General features: G+C 38.6%; 1 protein-coding gene across 1 annotated transcript in view; it reads right to left on the minus strand.

The window, feature by feature from the left end:
- Positions 1-21,532, minus strand: part of LOC134657708 (probable sodium/potassium/calcium exchanger CG1090) — a 56,365-nt gene that overhangs the window by 22,747 nt on the left and 12,086 nt on the right. The window contains exons 2-3 of the mRNA XM_063513271.1: positions 4,487-4,585; positions 3,446-3,536 (exon numbers count right to left, since the gene is read on the minus strand). Of these exons, the coding sequence (XP_063369341.1) occupies positions 3,446-3,536; positions 4,487-4,585 (190 nt within the window). The remainder of the gene's footprint in view (positions 1-3,445; positions 3,537-4,486; positions 4,586-21,532) is intronic.

A 21,532-nucleotide genomic window follows, 5' to 3' on the forward strand; every position in this document is an offset into this window, starting at 1 on the left:
TTTACTCATTAATTTAGTTCTTGTAGGTACTACGTACTCGTATTGTTTTTCTGATTGGTAGTAAAGACTGTTTTTGTTGGTTTGGCACCGCCTTCAAAAACTAAGTAATTACCCGGATGATTATTAATTTTCTTATTATTAGGTATTAATTACTTTTTGGCAAAAAATTGCTTTACGCCGTGGGATAGGGACTGGACACGTAAAGGGGTGCCATATAAAAAATATTTTGTACTTTTCAGTGGGTTGGTTTTTTGAAGGCGGTTCCCTTTTTTTTAAAAAGATATTATATTAAGTTATTTTATTTTGGTTTTATTTTTGTTTATTTTTAATTTTTTAATTATTTTTTTATTTATTTTATTTTATTTTTTACTTTTTAGTGATAGGTAGATACTTCATTTATTTTAGGTTTTGGGCTAAAATACTAGTTTGTTAGGCTCTCCATTTAGTCTACTAATGTTGGTGATGGCCTCTAACTCGATGATAATCGCGACACAACATATTATGACGTTTTGGTGCTAAACGATTTGTATGTATATTGCTCCCACTTCCACTCCCATTCCCAGTCCCAGTCCGAGTCCGACTCCCACTCCCACTCCCACTATTTTAGCTAAATCGGTTTTAGCAACATAAATTTGTTGGTAGGTATACCGATAGCATGGCCACCTACCGGGTCCAATTGGTTTTTCAAACCATCCATGTACTGTACTGTACACTAAAACCTTCTCCAGAATGTAACAAACATTTTTCTGAAAACCGCATCAAAATCGGTTCAGCCAAACGCGAGATAATCACGAACAAACATACACACATACATACGTACATACATACGGGTCAAACTGAGAACGTCCTTTTTTTAAAGGCAGTTAGAAAAAAGTTCATCGACCCACCTAGTCGAACTCCGCAACATAGGCACACGAGGACAATTCGGTTAACCAAAACAAAGTGTGTATGTTGCACCAAACCTAAGTTCCACTAGGTACAGCAAGGGTTCAGCATCAGCTCTATCTTGGGTACTGCTCTCCCAAGTGCTCATCAAGATGTGACGGATGACCAAAATAGCGTGGGCCTATGTTGCACCAAACCTGAGTTCCACTAGGTACAGCCAGGGTTCAGCATCAGCTCTATCTTGGGTACTGCTCTCCAAAGTGCTCATCAAGATGTGACGGATGGCCAAAATAGCGTTGGCCTATGTTGCACCAAACCTGAGTTCCACTAGGTACAGCCAGGGTTCAGCATCAGCTCAATCTTGGGTACTGCTCTCCCAAGTGCTGATCATGATGTGATGGATGACCAAAATAGCGTGGGCCTATGTTGCACCAAACCTGAGTTCCACTAAGTACAGGCAGGGTTCAGCATCAGCTCTATCTTGGGTACTGCTCTCCCAAGTGCTCACCAAGATGTGACGGATGACCAAAATAGCGTGGGCCTATGTTGCACCAAACTTGAGTTCCACTAGGTACAGCCAGGGTGAACCATGCCAGCCAGGATGGTTTGGTGCATCAGCTCTATCTTGGGTACTGCTCTCCCAAGTGCTCATCAAGATGTGACGGATGGCCAAAATAGCGTGGGCCTATGTTGCACCAAACCTGAGTTCCACTAGGTACATCCAGGGTTCAGCATCAGCTCTATCTTGGGTACTGCTCTCCCAAGTGCTCATCAAGGCGTGTCGGAGGACCAAAACAGCGTGAGCCTATGTTGCACCAAACCTGAGTTCCACTAGGTACAGCCAGGGTTCAGCATCAGCTCAGATCGATGTATACTAAAACCTTCTCCAGAATGTAAGAAACACTTTTCTGAAAACTGCATCAAAATCGGTTCAGCCAAACGCGAGATAATCGCGAACAAATATACATACATACATACATACGTACATACATACATACATACGGGTCAAACTGAGAACCTCCTTTTTTTTTGAAGGCGGTTAAAAAAACAGAGTGTGTCTATGTTGCACCAAACCTGAGTTCCACTAGGTACAGCCAAGGTTCAACATCAGCTCCATCTTGGGTACTGCTCTCCCAAGTGCTCACCAATACGCGTCGGATGACCAAAACAGTGTGTGCGTATGTTGCACCAAACCTGAGTTCCACTAGGTACAGTCAGGGTTCAGCATCAGCTTCATCTTGGGTACTGCTCTCCCAAGTGCTTATCAATACGCGTCGGATGACCAAAACAGCGTGGGCCTATGTTGCACCAAACCTGAGTTCCACTAGGTACAGCCAGGGTTCAGCATCAGCTCTATCTTGGGTACTGCTCTCCCAAGTGCTCATCAATACGCGTCGGATGACCAAAACAGCGTGGGTCTATGTTGCACCAAACCTGAGTTCCACTAGGTACAGCCAGGGTTCAGCATCAGCTCTATCTTAGGTACTGCTCTCCTAAGTGCTCATCAAGATGCGTCGGATGACCAAAACAGCGTGTACGTATGTTGCTCCAAACCTGAGTTCCACTAGGTACATCCAGGGTTCAGCATCAGCTCTATCTTGGGTACTGCTCTCCTAAGTGCTCATCAAGATGCGTCGGATGACCAAAACAGCGTGGGCCTATGTTGCACCAAACCTGAGTTCCACTAGCTACATCCAGGGTTCAGCATCAGCTCAGATCTATGTATACTAAAACCTTCTCCAGAATGTAACAAACACTTTTCTGAAAACCGCATCAAAATCGGTTCAGCCAAACGCGAGATAATCGCGAACAAATATACATACATACATACATACATACATACATACATACATACCTACATACATACATACATACATACATACGGGTCAAACTGAGAACCTCCTTTTTTTTTTGAAGTCGGTTAAAAAGAGGAAATTATGTCAAATCACGGCTAAAAATTATTACGGTAAACGAACTAAAGAATATGTAACACCCAAGATTTGTAATAAATATCCTCTCTTACTGGAGAAAAAAAAATAAAAAAAAATAGGTAGTCTTAAGGCAAAGCTTAAAGAAATATTGTTAAATAATTATAGATAAGAAATATTGTTAAAAACCACTGTTAGTATAGGTATATGTACACTACATAGCATTATTATTACTTTTAGTGCAGTTAAATCGAGGTGAACTGTTAACTAGTTATACTTGTTTGTATTTCTGTACACTTCTATTTGAGCTTGTTTTAGATTTAGGTACTTCTAACTTTTAATTTAAGATAAAAGATAAGAGCGCACCGCCAACAAACTGTTCTACAGTTTGGCGAAATTTTTGTTACTGTTTATGTATGTGTTTTTATATAACAATAAAAAAAAAAAAAAAAAAAAAAGTATTACTAAAATATAAAGGGGCCCACTGATTATCAGTCCGCCGTCAGTTGTTTGGAGCTGTCAACTTTTTGTTCTAACTGACAGGCCGATATCGTCCGGCGGACTGGTAATCAGTGGGCCCCTTAAAAATAAGCCATCAAAAATAAGAAAAGCAAAAATGTGGGCGTAAATACCTTTTGCACTGGCTTCCTTGGTGGAGTCCGTTTCTTTTTTCGCCGTGTGTGTCGTGGGGGTTGGCTCGGGCAGCGTGGACCCCTCTTTTGGCTAAAATGTAAACAAAAACGTTTCAAAGTTTTGATGTCAAAAATATAAGATAAGATAAGATGTTTACTTGTAGCTTATAGCTTGTGTTACACAAGTTGTGTATGTAAACTATCTCTTCTTATATATACATTTATAATTTTTATAAATGATGTATTTCAGGGATTTTCTATGATGACTAAGCATGGGGATATAAAAGCATATGCAGCCGATACTCTACTCTACATTATATGTGGCTTTCTATACAGAAGGGTCCTTGAGCTCCAAGGGTAATAAGAACGTTTTTATCTGATATTCCAGCAGAAATTCTAACAGAATGGTCCTTATTGCACATGAATCATAGGGACCCTTCTCTGATGGAAAGCCACATTTAGCCTTGCTAGTTTGGAAATCCATGAATAAGTTCAGTATACTGAAATCAGATATATACATGTATTTTCGCAATATTAAATAACGTTTTTCCACCTGTGGGTTGCATTGCAACCCTTGGGAGTCGTAAAGCCCGTATAGGTACATAAGAGGTTCGCGGGTAATCACAAAGCTTTATTTAGTATAAATAATACTTTTTAAGGTTAATAGCAGAGAATAAAAACTCGTCGGGGCAGCGAAAACTTTTGTGCCGTTCGCCGGGACAGAAAACAAAACTGCTACACTTGCAAATCTTCGGGACAACGGGAGACAATTTCGTGGAATGCACCAATAACTTCTTCCACCGCCTCAGAAAGAGAACAGTCGTGGAATGTACGGAGGCCAATATTTTCTATGACTCTTCTCTTTCCGCACAGCCTCTGAACAGTAATGGCGTTAATGAACACGGCTGCCAACTTAATCAGTTGATGATCGTCATTTTTCTCTATCTGTCGTTATGTCATAGAGAGGGACAAACGACGATCACCAGCTGATTAACTTACCAGGCGTTTATGAATAAGGGGGTAAATCTATAGTTGACTCACCGCGTCTCCAGGCGAGCTCATGAGCGCCTGTCCGACCGAGTACGCGATGAAGAACACAGACACCGTCAGCCAGCGGTGCCGCCGCGGCCGCCGCATTCTCTGCAACAATAAAATTATCTAGATGAAATGTTTATTCAGCAAACAGTCCACACCACATATTGAAAAAGCGAAAATAAATTAAACAAAAAATAATTAAAAAATTAAAAATAAACAAAAATGAAACCAAAATAAAATAACTTAATATAATATCTTTAAAAAAAAAGGGAACCGCCTTCAAAAAACCAACCCACTGAAAAGTACAAAATAATTTTTATATGGCACCCCTTTACGTGTCCAGTCCCTATCCCACGGCGTAAAGCAATTTTTTGCCAAAAAGTAATTAATACCTAATAAGAAGAAAATTAATAATCATCCGGGTAATTACTTAGTTTTTGAAGTCGGTGCCAAACCAAAATTTTTGAGAACCGATATTTTAGACAACGAAGAACGCTGTACTTACTTGCATTATAAAGACATACTTAGTTTACTCATTAATTTAGTTCTTGTAGGTACTACGTACTCGTATTGTTTTTCTGATTGATAGTAAAGACTGTTTTTGTTGGTTTGGCACCGCCTTCAAAAACTAAGTAATTACCCGAATGCAGTGCCCGGATGATTATTAATTTTCTTATTATTAGGTATTAATTACTTTTTGGCAAAAAATTGCTTTACGCCGTGGGATAGGGACTGGACACGTAAAGGGGTGCCATATAAAAATTATTTTGTACTTTTCAGTGGGTTGGTTTTTTGAAGGCGGTTCCCTTTTTTTAAAAAAGATATTATATTAAGTTATTTTATTTTGGTTTCATTTTTGTTTATTTTTATTTTTTTAATTATTTTTTGTTTAATTTATTTTATTTTTTACTTTTTAGTGATAGGTAGATATATACTTCATTTATTTTAGGTTTTGGGCTAAAATACTAGTTTGTTAGGCTCTCCATTTAGTCTACTAATGTTGGTGATGGCCTAACTCGATGATAATCGCGACACAACATAATATGACGTTTTGGTGCTAAACGATTTGTATGTATATTCCTCCCACTCCCACTCCCATTCCCAGTCCCAGTCCGAGTCCGACTCCCACTCCCACTATTTTATCTAAATCGGTTTTAGCAACATAAATTTGTTGGTAGGTATACCGATAGCATGGCCACCTACCGGGTCCAATTGGTTTTTCAAACCATCCATGTACTGTACACTAAAACCTTCTCCAGAATGTAACAAACACTTTTCTGAAAACCGCATCAAAATCGGTTCAGCCAAACGCGAGATAATCACGAACAAACATACACACATACATACGTACATACATACGGGTCAAACTGAGAACGTCCTTTTTTTAAAGGCAGTTAGAAAAAAGTTCATCGACCCACCTAGTGGAACTCCGCAACATAGGCACACGACGACAAGTCGGTTAACCAAAACAAAGTGTGCCTATGTTGCACCAAACCTAAGTTCCACTAGGTACAGCAAGGGTTCAGCATCAGCTCTATCTTGGGTACTGCTCTCCCAAGTGCTCATCAAGATGTGACAGATTACCAAAATAGCGTGGGCCTATGTTGCACCAAACCTGAGTTCCACTAGGTACAGCAAGGGTTCAGCATCAGCTCTATCTTGGGTACTGCTCTCCCAAGTGCTCATCAAGATGTGACGGATGACCAAAATAGCGTGGGCCTATGTTGCACCAAACCTGAGTTCCACTAGGTACAGCCAGGGTTCAGCATCAGCTCTATCTTGGGTACTGCTCTCCCAAGTGCTCATCAAGATGTGACGGATGGCCAAAATAGCGTTGGCCTATGTTACACCAAACCTGAGTTCCACTAGGTACAGCCAGGGTTCAGCATCAGCTCAATCTTGGGTACTGCTCTCCCAAGTGCTGATCATGATGTGATGGATGACCAAAATAGCGTGGGCCTATGTTGCACCAAACCTGAGTTCCACTAAGTACAGCCAGGGTTCAGCATCAGCTCTGTCTTGGATACTGCTCTCCCAAGTGCTCATCAAGATGTGACGGATGACCAAAATAGCGTGGGCCTATGTTGCACCAAACTTGAGTTCCACTAGGTACAGCCAGGGTGAACCCTGCCAGCCAGGGTGGTTTGGTGCATCAGCTCTATCTTGGGTACTGCTCTCCCAAGTGCTCATCAAGATGTGACGGATGGCCAAAATAGCGTTGGCCTATGTTGCACCAAACCTGAGTTCCACTAGGTACAGCCAGGGTTTAGCATTAGCTCTATCTTGGGTACTGCTCTCCCAAGTGCTCATCAAGATGAGACGGATGACCAAAACAGCGTGGGCCTATGTTGCACCAAACCTGAGTTCCACTAGGTACATCCCGAGTTCCACTAGGTACAGCCAGGGTTCAGCATCAGCTCTATCTTGGGTACTGCTCTTCCAAGTGCTCATCAAGGCGTGTCGGATGACCAAAACAGCGTGGGCCTATGTTGCACCAAACCTGAGGTCCACTAAGTACAGCCAGGATTCAGCATCAGCTCTGTCTTGGATACTGCTCTCCCAAGTGCTCCTCAAGATGTGACGGATGACCAAAATAGCGTGGGCCTATGTTGCACCAAACTTGAGTTCCACTAGGTACAGCCAGGGTGAACCCTGCCAGCCAGGGTGGTTTGGTGCATCAGCTCTATCTTGGGTACTGCTCTCCCAAGTGCTCATCAAGATGTGACAGATGGCGAAAATAGCGTTGGCCTATGTTGCACCAAACCTGAGTTCCACTAGGTACAGCCAGGGTTCAGCATCAGCTCTATCTTGGGTACTGCTCTCCCAAGTGCTCATCAAGATGAGACGGATGACCAAAACAGCGTGGGCCTATGTTGCACCAAACCTGAGTTCCACTAGGTACATCCCGAGTTCCACTAGGTACAGCCAGGGTTCAGCATCAGCTCTATCTTGGGTACTTGCTCTCCCAAGTGCTCATCAAGGCGTGTCGGATGACCAAAACAGCGTGAGCCTATGTTGCACCAAACCCGAGTTCCACTAGGTACAGCCAGGGTTCAGCATCAGCTCAGATCTATGTATACTAAAACCTTCTCCAGAATGTAAGAAACACTTTTCTGAAAACCGCATCAAAATCGGTTCAGCCAAACGCGAGATAATCGCGAACAAATATACATACATACATACATACATACATACATACATACATACATACATACATACGGGTCAAACTGAGAACCTCCTTTTTTTTTGAAGGCGGTTAAAAAGATAACAATAACTAGTTACGTGATCTCTAGATTTGTTTTCGCAATAGTGTTAAAATACGTCTAAATTAACTCTACACCGACTTGGCCGATCTTATAAATGGTCCTTTATTTTTTTGAAGAATTGGGATTGGGATTCTTACCGTAAACGTTCGAGAAAACACTCGATTGACTGTATCAAAGTATTATATCCCTACTAACTCTGTCCGTTACCTGTTTGCGTTTAAGCCGCTAAACTGATTGTGAAATTTAGTTTGGAGATAATTTGAGGCTCGGGGAAGGACCTAGGATATAATTATATTGTTTGTATGGCTATTTTTGGTATCATCAACCTATCATGTTTTGGAAATAAAGTGGTTTTTGAAGTTTGAATAGGATACTTTTTATCAATCATCAATATCATCATCATTCACTATCGTTCCATTGCAGACGAAAAGTCGCGGGCAGAAGTTATTATACTATATTGTTACTAGCCTATCAACAGTATCAAATATTACAATCCTAATTTATCTGTTAAAATAATAACGATCCTTCTTGACGTGTCCTTGCCAAAGGATAATTCAACCGTGAAATCGCTCGATATTAGTCAATCAAGCCTTAAGCCTATGTGTACGTGTTTTATATTTATCTTAGATAATCGTCATTATCGCGTCCCCGCGCGTTTCGTCCGTCGCGGAAACGGAAATCACAATGTTTCCTACATTGTGATTGTGTGAACACCCTGGCGGTCTAGCATGAGTTGCGTTCTCACGCGCGACTCCATATATCTTGCGCGACTTCAAGTATGGAGTTGCGCGCGAGGACGCAACTCATGCTAGACCGCCAGGATAGCGATGATTTCAAAATTGATAAATCGCTACCGTAAGACTGCAACTACGTACAACTATATATATATAGTATATTTTAACTATAGTCCAAAAGCTCCTAACTACTTACAGGAAGTTCAGGTGTAAAGATACAGGGTATGACCGCACGCAGAGGCAGCACCCGCCAGGGTTTAGGGCGTCCGCTAGATGGCGCGGGTGCACGGAGCGGGCTAACGCACGCGGGTGCCATTGTAGTTAAAATCCGTCGCACGCGTCCGCGCCATTGCTCATCATTTTTCGTTAGCCTAGCTGCTCACCCGCTCCGTGCACCCGTGCCAGCTAAACTATAACGGACGCCCTCAAGGACTAAGACTGTGTGCGGAAAGAGAAGAGTCGTGGAATGTATACGGCCCAATACATTCCACGACTCTTCTCTTTCCGAACAGACTCTATAAACTATTGCCCTCAAGAACTTTAAGCGAAGTACAAACTACTGAGCTATGGGATATAGGTACTTATAAAACCTGCCTAATAATATTATATTTCCGGCAGACGGTATACTCGCCCCCACAATATTCTTTAATTATTCGTATTATTACCATATTTCTACTAATATACGTACATCAGTGAACTAAATTGTAAACAGTAAGTGTCAGTATTGACTTACCATAGATAAAAATTACACCTTGTTTTTTTTTACTATCAAACTTAAGTAAGAAATACCTAAAGGAGGCGTAATCAGTCAATGCATTATATGCAGGAAAAAAAACAACGGGTTGCACTCAGGGAGTGCCGGTAGAAGTGAAAACTCAATCGCTATTGCAAAATGTCTGCAGCACTATGTATAATTCAGGTTAACGCCATCTAGCGTTATTTCGTCGCATTACTTGAAAAGTATACGCGCGTGATACGGAACGCACCCGCTAAATACGGTGCTCGAGTCTAAATTATTTTGTGTGAGAAAGAGTTAAGAAAGCTCCAAGAACTATATACCCAGTGCAAGTGTACCTTCTGATAACTCTAATGAGTGTGTGAAACCTGAAATTACAGTGTTATATTGACTAATATCAGTGTCTAAAGTGCACAACGGCAACCGCCATTTCAAAGAAATAACTGATCTACGCTACGATTGGTGGGCGCAAACGGCTATCTCGCTCTTACGGCAGCCAATACTATAGCCAACTCTCTCCCTCCCGATATCGTGATTGGCTAACGGATAACAAGTCCCAGATTACAACATGAATTGTGCAAACTGCAAACTGGAGATCTCATACCCCAGCGAAAGAATAAAATGCACTGCATGTCTCGATAATTACCACTACCGATGCCTAAATATAACAACTGCGCAATACATGAGCAAAAAATTCGAGATAGAAAGATCCTGGCTCTGTCCACAGTGCTATAATGTTACTACTCGACGTCCTCTTAGAAATGACGATACTCCAATTCGAAACTTAACTAGTGTAATTTTAAACGACACTTCGATGTCAGTCGAAGACACAGATAACGATCAAACTAAAAATCAATCTAATGTATCGATCTCTCCAAACACTGGTGTACACTCTTCGATAAATGAGCAACATAACAACGCAACTATCAGCTTAGACAGCATCAGCAAACTTTTAGATCAAAAGCTAAGCCAAAATTACCAGCTAATGCTCACCGAAATACAGCGAGCAGTATCCACCCTTAGAAATGACATTACATTCCACACTGAAAAATTAACAGCCGAACAGACTAACATAAAAATTAGTATATCTAGCATTGACAACAAGATAAAAAACCTAGAACAAGAAAATATGAAACTTAAGCAAGAACTAGACCAACTAAAAAACAAAACTGCCAACGCGTTGCCGCTGCCGAGCAATCCTGAAGAAAACAGCAAGAAATTAGTTATTCACGGGCTATATGAATACCAAGGAGAAAGTGAAAGTGAACTACATAACCGTGTTATCTACCTATTCCAGGATATTATGAATATAAATGTATCTGGTTATATCGAGGACATGTCCAGAATAGGAAAGCTCACTAAATCTAGACCTGACCAATCACACCGACCCTTAATAATAGAACTTATCAGCAAACGTATGACAAAGTACATCCTACAAAACAATCACCACTTTAGAAATACCGGATTGTCTGTTTCCGAATACCTGAGCGAACAATCGCTAAAAGACAGAAGAGCACTAACTGCAAGTTTACGTCTCGCTAGACAAAGCGGACATCATGCCGTGATTCGCCATAACAAATTATATGTGAACGGAAAACTAGTCGATCTACAAACCCAGCCTACACCTGAAACACAACTACATAGCCCAAACACTAGCCGCAGTTCTACCGTCACAAATGAAACCAAAACAAACACGCGACGCACAGAAGATATCACTTTAAACACTTCACAACAATCTGCTAACTTTCGTAACATCTGAAAATAAAGAATCACTTAAAATCCTGTACCAAAATATGCAAAGTGTATTCAACAAAACTACTTTACTAGACGCACTTTTAGAACCGAGCGATAACCAATACCAAGCTGTATGTATATCCGAATCTTGGCTATCAAAGGAAAAAGAACATCTCATCAATATCAGCAACTACATCCTAGCGGCATCACTGTCTCGAGTCAACTACGCGGGAGGCGGCTGCTGCATACTACTGCGCGACGATATGGAATATGTCGAGCGAAAGGACATTATGGACTACTCCATCGAATATGTAATCGAAATTGCTGCTGTTGAATTAACTAAATTAAATATAATACTTATTGTTATATACTGGAATAGTCGACTACCTGACATATTTTATATACAATTAAAACTTGTTCTAGAATTATTAAATAAGAAATATAGTAAGAAAAATATAATAATAGGAGGTGACTTTAACACAAATATTTTAGAAAATGACAAAAAATCGTTGGATTTATTACACTGTATGTTACAATATAATTATACTCAACAGATACATGAACCAACGCGAGTCACAAATAATTCATCCACTTGCTTAGACTTAATATTTACCAATTTCACGGGAAAGTCTATATCAACATATGTTTATGACTTCGGTTTGTCTGACCATAAAGGCACTATAATACACTTAAATGAGCAACAAAATATACATAAAATAACGTGGAAAAGCCAAAAAAGAATTTTTAATAAAAACAATATGTATGAGTTCAAAGCACACCTGCAAACAATTGATTGGAATAGAGTAATAAATAGTAATAATAATATTAATGATAATTATAACAACTTTGAATTTATATTAAAGGACATCCTTGACATTTATATACCTATTAAAAAAGTGAAGATTGGACTACCTAAAAAAACATGGCTATCAAAAGGTATTAAAATATCGTGCAAATCAAAAAGACTTTTAAAAATCCTTGTTTCGTATACAAAAAACCCTATTCTTACTAAACACTACAAGCAGTATGAAAAGCTACTAAAACGAGTTATCCTTAATTCCAAAAGAAACCAATACATTAAAGAAATAACTGCCTCCAAAAACATATCTAAATCTATGTGGCGAATAATTAAAGAGCGCACTAACAAAAATGTAAAACAGACCAAGCATAACATTGAACTGGATGTCCATAATAATCTATCGTCCGATCCAAAGCAGGTTGCGAATGCATTCAATGCATTTTTTGCGTCAGTTGGAGGGGTCAGCGGGGGAGCCGCCCCGCGCGGGCGACCCGTGCGCCAGCCGGTTACCAATACAATGTACCTCCGGCCGGTCGAGCCGCTTGAAGTAAACAAGATAATTAAGGAATTAAAAGATAAGTATAGTTACGGCATAGACGAGCTACCATCTGCATTAATTAAGTTTTGCGCTGATGAACTAACTTTGCCATATTGTACGCTAATAAATCAGTCCTTTTTAGAAGGAATATTCCCCGACAGATTAAAAATTTCCGTCATTAAGCCCATACATAAAAAAGACGCCAAATCAAACCCTAGCAATTATCGACCTATTTCTCTTTTGCCCGCGTCCTCAAAGGTGTTTGAAACAGCCATGTGTAAACGTCTTTACTCATTCTGTGAAAAATACGATGTATTTGACGACTGTCAGAACGGCTTTCGTAAGAACCGATCCACTGAACTTGCTACTTACAAATTTATACAGGAGGTGCTAAATACCCTAAATGACAAAAAATATGCAGTTGGAATCCTCCTAGACATGTCTAAAGCCTACGACCGCGTACAATGTAACCTACTATTGGATAAGTTATACGACATAGGAGTGAGAGGTATAACACATAAATGGTTTGCTTCTTACTTAAAAAATCGTAAGCAATACGTTGAAGTCCAATACCACGATCATAACACGGGTTTAATAACAAACGTGAAATCAGACAAGCAAATCATAAATCACTCTATACCCCAGGGAAGTGTAATTAGTTGTTTGCTATTTATAATTTATATAAATGAACTCCCTAAAGTCATAGACAAATCATGCGTGTTATTTGCGGATGACGTCTCAATTCTCACATCATGTCTAAATAACGACACTCTGGACACAGACCTAAATGACACAATGAATAAAGTAGTCAGCTGGCTCAATGACCACAATCTGGAAATAAATTTAAACAAAACAAAAATTATGCAATTTAAACCAGTACAAAAGCGCGCTTTAGAAATTGATTATTCGTTTAACGGCCACAAACTGGAATGTGTAGAAACTTTCACCCTTCTAGGTTTTGATATTGACACAGGCATAAACTGGAAAGCACATGTTACGAAAATCAAAAATAAAATGCTCAAGTTCATTTATGCCCTGAGAGAATTAAAAAAATCAACTAGTCTACAATCGGCAAAAATAGCCTATTATGCTTATGCCTACTCTTGGCTCAAGTACGGTATTATACTTTGGGGAAATAGCACAGACGCAAACGATTTATTTTTACTCCAGAAGAAATGCGTACGCATCCTCGCGAATATTAGGATTCCAGATAGCTGTAGACCATACTTCATCAAGTACGAAATTCTAACACTAACTTCGATGTATATTTTCGAAATTTGTAAATTCGTAAGAAAACATTCGGACCTATTTACAAAGTTAGTAGACCAGCCCCGACGCTTCGAAACAAGGTTTAAGCATGATCTAGCATTGCCGTCAACTTCTAAACTAAAACTTCATAGTACAAGTCCAAACGTCATGGCAGTTAAAATATATAATCACCTTAAAAACGACATCAAAGCTCAAACAAGTGACAAAAAATTTAATAAAATGTTGAAAGACTTTCTAATAAATAAATGTTATTACGACTTAAAGGACTTTTTCGATGATAATGTTACAGGATATTCTAAATAATTTATTATAATTAAAACAATGACATTTATAAATACTTAGCTAAATAATAACTAAAAATTAATCTTATTATATGAATATTGTACATTAATTATATAAGCTAATACATTTATTAGGAATTTGAACCTGATTTTGAGATAATGTAATACATACAATATAATTTTGTCATATAATAGAAACAAATTAATGATAATATGTAAATATAATAATATTGTTATAAGAAAGCTATGCTGTGCCCTTACAGGGTCCATGTGAGACATTGTACATTTATACTTGACATCTATACTGTACCATGGTTGCAATAAAAAATTATGAATTATGAATTATGAAACCCCTAAGCACATCACTGTTAGTACTCGAGTTATATTAATACCAGTTAGAAGGAACTCACTAGATGGCATTTAAATCAATAAAGAAAAACTCAATGACATTGAAGTAACCGTTTTTCTTACTTTCTTACGTCTTACGGTCACGTGACACCTGTTACGAGTTTTTACATTTTTTCCCCATCACAAAAAGTGCACAGCGCCGCTAAAGAAGTTTTCACTTCAAAAACTTAATAGGTAGGTAGGTATCTTTTAGTTATTGTAAAAATAGCATAATAAGATGAACAGAATACAATACCAACGATTTCTGACATTTATTTAGTCAAAATTTATAAGTAAAACGAGAGGGACGAATTTAAAGTCAACCATAACGAATTGTCATTCTCAAGAGTCGAAGGGAGTTGTATTTTATCGTCAGTAAAATTTTACTTCCCGCGTTTTATGAACGCGAGATTTTCACCATAAGCGTACGTTTTTACGAGAAACCTTTATCCACGGTAGGAAGGGCGTAACCGACGTGGTTTTCTTTGTAGAATACGATGTTTCTTGTTTAGGGATGGTAAAGGAACGTATGTAATAAACACTTGATTGTCTGGAACGTCAAAACTGATGTATGGAGTGAGCAATCTATGTATTTTTTTCTCTATGCTGGAACGTAGATTTTTTACACTCTAATCTGAAATATAATTTACAAAAAATATGCAGTCTAGCTCTAGAACTGCATTCGCACTATATCAATACATCTTATAAAACAAAGTCCCCCGCTGCGTCTCTCTGTCTGTATAATCGCGACAAACTCAAAAACTACTAAGTAAACGGATTTTAACGCGGTTTTCACCTATCAATAGAGTAATTTTTGAGGAAGTTTTGGGTGTAAAATTTGCTAACCCGTGCGTAGCTGGGGCGGGTCGCTAGTAAATTACAAATCTCAATTCAATTTGATATTGATTCGGCAGTGCATCTCGTAAACACTAGGGTACGTAATACTGTTTATTGTAAGGTTTATTCGGGTAATTCCGGAAATCGGGTAATCCCGAAAATCATCGTAAAATCACTCATATTCCGTTGTAGTCAGCTTTCGGAATTATCCGCCACTATTCGTTCATTCGGAAATACCCGAATACACCTTACCTACCTAATATACAAGTACAAGCGAGACGTTCTGATGTGAGTAATTAATATCAAATGAACATAAAATCAAGTTGAAATTTCAAAATTCGAATGCGCCTCGAGCTTAAAAGCTTTCTTAATTCGTTTCAAAAATACGCTCCTAAAAATCTATCAAACCCATTTGCTACGCGTACGTGCCACGTCGTAGCGATGCTACGGTCCGTAGCGCCTCGCTTCCATTAAACACTAATAAAATTCAAACCTTGCTCCAACGCGTTAAAGTCGCAAATCGAATATTATTCTGATAGAAAAATTGAATTACTGTTTTTATCTCTCTCGTGAGAGTGTGAGTGAAGGGGATGGATAATATAACGTCAGATGAGATTGATTACGTCGTGATTATCTCGGCGTGCCTTTGTTATATTGAAGGAATAAATAACATATATCGATCCTCTCGCTCCCACGAGGGTACTTGAGACCTTGAGACTTGGCTGTGAAGGTCAAATAAGGGATCAAGGAATCTTTTCTATGAGAAGGAGGCCAATTGGAATCTATAAAATCAAGTAGTGATTTGTTAATGATATGTATTACATATCATATGATATGAATGACTATAGTTCGATTTTTTAGCATTAGAAAAAAGGTAATCAATTTTGGCGTGTCTTTTTAATGAAAAAGTCTTTTGAAAAATAAGTCACGGCAAATCTGTAACAATTATGAATCCTATACGATTTTTCTCTTTTGCTTTCAAAGTATTACCCTGATGATTTTTAAAAAGCGTTTTTCAATTAAAATACACTTCAAAATCGCTCAGGTTCGCTTAGTCTTTATCTAATGCTAAAAAACGAACTATAACCTACAATAAAATATGGAGATGTATTCCGATTGTAATAACAGGTTATGAACTTGATCTGAATAGGTTATAGATAGATTTAGATTTATTTATTTCATAATATGCAATTACAATATAAATTATTTTACACTAATCTATACGAATTTATATTATGATCGTCAAGTAGGAAAATAACAATTGATTATAATTATACAAATGTCAAGCAATACACAATTTAAAAACCATTATAAGAAATCGATTAATTAACTAAATTATTAACAATGTCAAATAATATAAAATAAAAAAACAACAATGTCAATATGGCTAAGCTAAGCACGGATATGAACTGTCAGTGTCAAAAGTGACATTTTTCAACCATTAACGTAAGAATATAACATATCCAGATCAAATTCATAACCTGTATTTACAATCGGAACACGCCTCATCATCTCTGTCACCCTTTTACATCGTCACAAAATCCGATTTCAGGAAAATGTAGAATAAAACTCTTTTCTACGGAATAAAAGGCCCCTCTGAGGGCCCTGTGCAAACGTTGTATGTACACACAAACCGACAAAACAACACACGACAATAAATAAAACCATCACATGGTATTGATCGAGTGAGTGACCAGTTTAGTGAGACCCCTGGACCCGGTCCCGCCTGTTGGGCATTTCACTAAATGCAGGGGCGGGCCAGCTCAGGATGTAGTGGTCGTATTACATGTACCAATTAGCATTGACCAGAGGTCTACAGAAAGGTCTAGAGAGGCTTGCCAACATGACGGACAATAAAGTATAAAGGATTGAGAATCACATAGCCCCTAGCCAAAAAACGCTTAATTAAAAAGCATATCGTTTGAAAATGAGAATGTAACTTCGATTGTATACAGGGTGCTTCCTGTGACAGGAGCAATAAATTAAACTGTAGGCTGTACTCCTCAAACTAACCAACATTTGTTTAGCAACTTTTGAAAATAACTCATGTTTTGATTTTTATTACACTTTAAAGTTTATTCTAATTTCTAAGACGCAATGTATTGCAAATTTTGTTATGTTTAAAGCGTGACAAGCAACGTCAAACACACTGACGTCAGCGTACATTGAAGGCAATATTTATTTTGTGTGAAAAAGAGGAAGTCTAAAGGTTTCATAATTTTTAAAAGTCGCTGAACAAATGTTGGTCAGTTTGAGGAGTACAGCCTTTAGTTTATTGCTCCTGTTACAGGAAGCACCCTGTATATGGGAGCGGGTTTTTGATCTGGCGATGTATGGCGATTAACAGTCTATATGTTTACTTGTCACTGCTAACATCCTTATAAAGTAGGGACTAGTTAAAGATGTGAGAGGGTAACGCCTTGAAAAATTGCCGGCAATTTGTTAGATTTTTGAGGCTCAGGTTTAAGTGGTTGTTAAACAAAGTATCTAGAAGAGTGGGACGAAATTAGCTGGTCATTTTATTAGTTATTGTATTCTGTACAAATGGGTCAAAAAACATTACGCTCCTTCTGACTCAGTTGGGTAAAAACCGGCGTCTTGCCTGTACAACTGAGCAGCAAACATAACAAATAATTTTTCACCACACCAGCTCGGAAAGGCTTACTTTGCACTTCAAAAACTCATAGCAAAGTTGCATTTTATTCACATGTGAGGCAAAGTAATCAAATGCAAATTTTGAGTTGTTTTCTTATGTTTACTGGTAAAATTGACTTTTAAATGATGATTTTGGATGATAAATATTTAATAACATTCATTTGGATTTGATTTGGTTTGATTTTGTTTGATATTTTACATTTACTATTTGCTTCGGGTTGGTGTGGTGAAAAATTTTGTGTTTCACTCGGGGGCTAATTTTGTTTAACCGCTCGTGCTAATATTGATACCCGAGCAAGCGAAAGATTCCAAAATTGAACCACGAGCGTAGCGAGTGCTTCGAAAAATGGAATCTTTGCCCCCTTGTAAAACAAATAACTATTAAGCAATTGAAGAAGCAAGACAGGAGCGTGGTCTATGGCGCTCGGAAAGAACTTGGTTTCCAGTTAGATTTCGTTTCTTTTATTAGCAAAACCATTTAGAAAATTGGCATTATTTCACATTATTAAACTTTTATTATTAAATAAATAAGATATTGTTATATTATATTTATGATTTTGCGGGATATTAAGGTTATACTTGCGTAGCATTTCTAAGATGTCTTCTATAATACTCGTACATTCATGCGACCTGCGGCCTTGGAAAATCCATCAAATGATTACCTACTTATTGATTTCTTGTTCTTTGTTGTCATACAATCGGGTAAAAGATAATATAGTCCATATTTATATTTTCCCTCAAGACCAATACTTAATACTTTGTATGGAGTCTGTGCAGTGCAGCCCATTGTGAATTGATAAGCAAAGAGGGCCCTTAAAAGCACAAGCTGACAAATTCTCATCGAAATTGCGCGAATAAAATACCTACAACCGACAAATTAAGGCCAGGACCATCCCATTGCAATTTCGACTCTTTTCACTGGTCAAATAACCATTTTCAAATAACACTTTTCGGGTTAGCTTGTCGTTGTACAAATTTAGACTTTGTAATTATTTACTTAGGGTTGATATTAGGTTTTTAGATAATAAAGTTTGCGAAATACGGTGATATAACGCGATTCATTTGCGCTGTTCCGAATACACTTTGGTATTCAGATGCGATTTGATGAAAATGATTTGGGTGTTGGTATTGGGTTGGTATTGGTGTTTAAAACACATTTAAATGTGAAAATTTTTTCGTATGTTAATTAAAGAAACACCTGTGTGTAGTCCTTGTGATTTAAGCTCTTGGTCACAGAAAATTCAGGCTTAATATACGAGTACATACATTAACTAAATTACATACATATGTATTAAAGCTTTATCCATAACGAAGTTATGAGGGGGGTCGAAAATGCCCTGAATAGCAAATTATTGGTAGGTAAAATTTAAGACAGTTGAGTTCTATGGACCGACCGGTAAATAGTACAATAGATAGATATTGAATACTCGTAAATTAACCGAATTTGTTTTAAATTAAGTACATCTCAAAACTTTTTGCCAAAAGAAGTGCGTTGTCAGACGAGTTGTCAGACTAAGTATTTTTTTTAAATACATTGAATGTTTTTGATGAGATAATTAATTTAAGGATAAACCAGCCGTGTTTTCTCCCGTCAAAATGTTAAGCAGGTAAACCATTTATACCTTTACTTCAGCACACTTAACTACACGTTTTAAACCTTATCTCTTTGCATTAGGGTCTAAAACAGTTAGATGGCTAAGTTCGGCGATCGTAAGAGGGTTCTTTGGTTTGTCTTCCATGACAGATCCAATTCTCGGTCTCAGAAGATTACTGCCAGGGGCAGGTGCAGCTCCGCTTGAGAACTTATTTCAATTTTGTCAAATTGTACAACGGGACTTAATCGCGTATCTAAGTTTTAAGATTTACCTCCGACGTTTCGAGGACGGCGTTGTCCCCGTGGTCTCGGAGAAGACTGGCTTAAGTTGACATCAGCATCTTCTAACCGCGCGAGTTTTTCGAACTACCCGCACTTGGTCTTGTTTATCCGTTTGAACGTTTTTCCGTTAGTAGTCGTAGACCTACTCGTACTTAATGCTTATTTTGCTAACTGTAAACAAATACAGCCGAGACTAAAACGTTCACCACTTGGAGGATATAACCAAACGGAGACGCCTTGTCTGTAATTTTCTGCGAAAAACAGTCTGCCGATTTTTGCGGGCACGTCAAATGTATACGTAACGTAAAAATAGCCATGTCAGATAAACGTCATATAAATGCCATTCAGCGGGATTGGAAGTAGTTTTTGTTTGGATCCCTAGCCACTCGGGAATAGTAGGTAATGAGAGGGCGGACAAAGCAGCCAAAGAGGCTGTCCTTGATGGCGATGACTCCTTCTTCAAAATATACCCACCGGATGCTCTGAGTATCCCTTTTAACTACACGAGGAAAAAGTGGTCCCTCCGCTGGTCCCGGGCTAAGAAATGCTTCTTTTCAGAAATTCAACCATCTATCCCATCCCGTCCATGGTTCTTCAAAAATAGATCTCTTTCCAAAAGACACACTAGTATTATCATTAGACTCAGGTTAGGTCGCGTCTGTTCGTCCGAGCAGTTATATGAATTTAAAAAGAAAGATTCTCCCATGTGCGATTGTGGTAACGAGGTTGGTAATATCGACCATATTTTCTTCAATTGTCCGCTTAACAACAAACCCCCCGATCTATATTCTAATCTACCGAAACTTAATGTGCCGTTGCCTACTAACATGGCTTCCCTTCTATATCTAACTAATAATAAAAAACTAATGTGCGTCGTAAGCAAATTCATGGCTAAAAACAACATAAATCTATAAATGTCCAAGTTAGAGATATATATGTACATATGAAACATATCTATTTATTTCATCGTTCCGACAAATTGGTTCTAATTTGGTGGTGGTAAATGTTAAATTGTGTATGTCGTGTTTTGTTCCAGGTATTACCCACTTTCATGTTGTCTTTCGGTACTCTTGTAACCTACCCTCTTGTCAGCCGTGCGAAGCTCGTTACTCGATTTTGGCAGAATTGTGCTTAAATGCGCGGTAGCCATAGACAAAAGAGTGAAGTGAAGTGAAACGTCAGTCCATACATTGTGTATGACCATTGGCCGCCTATTTTCGACAGAGGGGAACGCCTGTTAATGGCTACTCCGTTTGGTTATATCCTCTAAGGTTCACCACGATTACTTGTTATGATGGATTACAGTTACACGGGTGTGGCCTGTAACACGAGCAAAAATTTAAACTGTAGGCTGTACTCTTCAAGATATACCGTCATTTGTTCAGATACTTACTTTTAAAAATTACGAAGTCTTTAGGTTCTGGTTCAGTTTTGGTTTGGCTACGACGACCATCATAATTAATGTACGGTTATGAACATCATCATAATTATATCAGTAAATAGAGAAAGTACTACCTACAGGGTTGTTGTTGTAGTAAATCTAAATACCTATCCGTTTAGAAAAACTATTCCCAAATGGCATGTAATGTAGATAATGTGTGTAGAAACAGTCGCGCCGGCGTCGCCTCGTCTGGCGCGACCGACCTCGTGCCCTCCTTTAGCCTTCAAAATGTCGTAAAGAGATGCTCTTAATGCCTTCAGCGATTGTGTAAGGCCTGAGTGGACGCTCGAAGCGGAGCGTTCGGCGGGGCGTGCAGCGTGGCGTCGGGCTCGCAAGTGATTTAAACAGCGTGCACTAAGGCCGCTCTATACGCTTGCATTTGTTTAACATGCACGCCGCACGCCCCGCCCCGCTGCACGCTCAACTCGAGCGTCCACTCAGGCCTTACTTACGGTTAGGTCAAAATTGTCCTGTGGGGTTTGGGGTTAAAAAGTTGGGT

Source organism: Cydia amplana, chromosome 20, assembly GCF_948474715.1.
Source record: "Cydia amplana chromosome 20, ilCydAmpl1.1, whole genome shotgun sequence".
In the NCBI taxonomy this organism is placed as follows: domain Eukaryota; kingdom Metazoa; phylum Arthropoda; class Insecta; order Lepidoptera; family Tortricidae; genus Cydia; species Cydia amplana.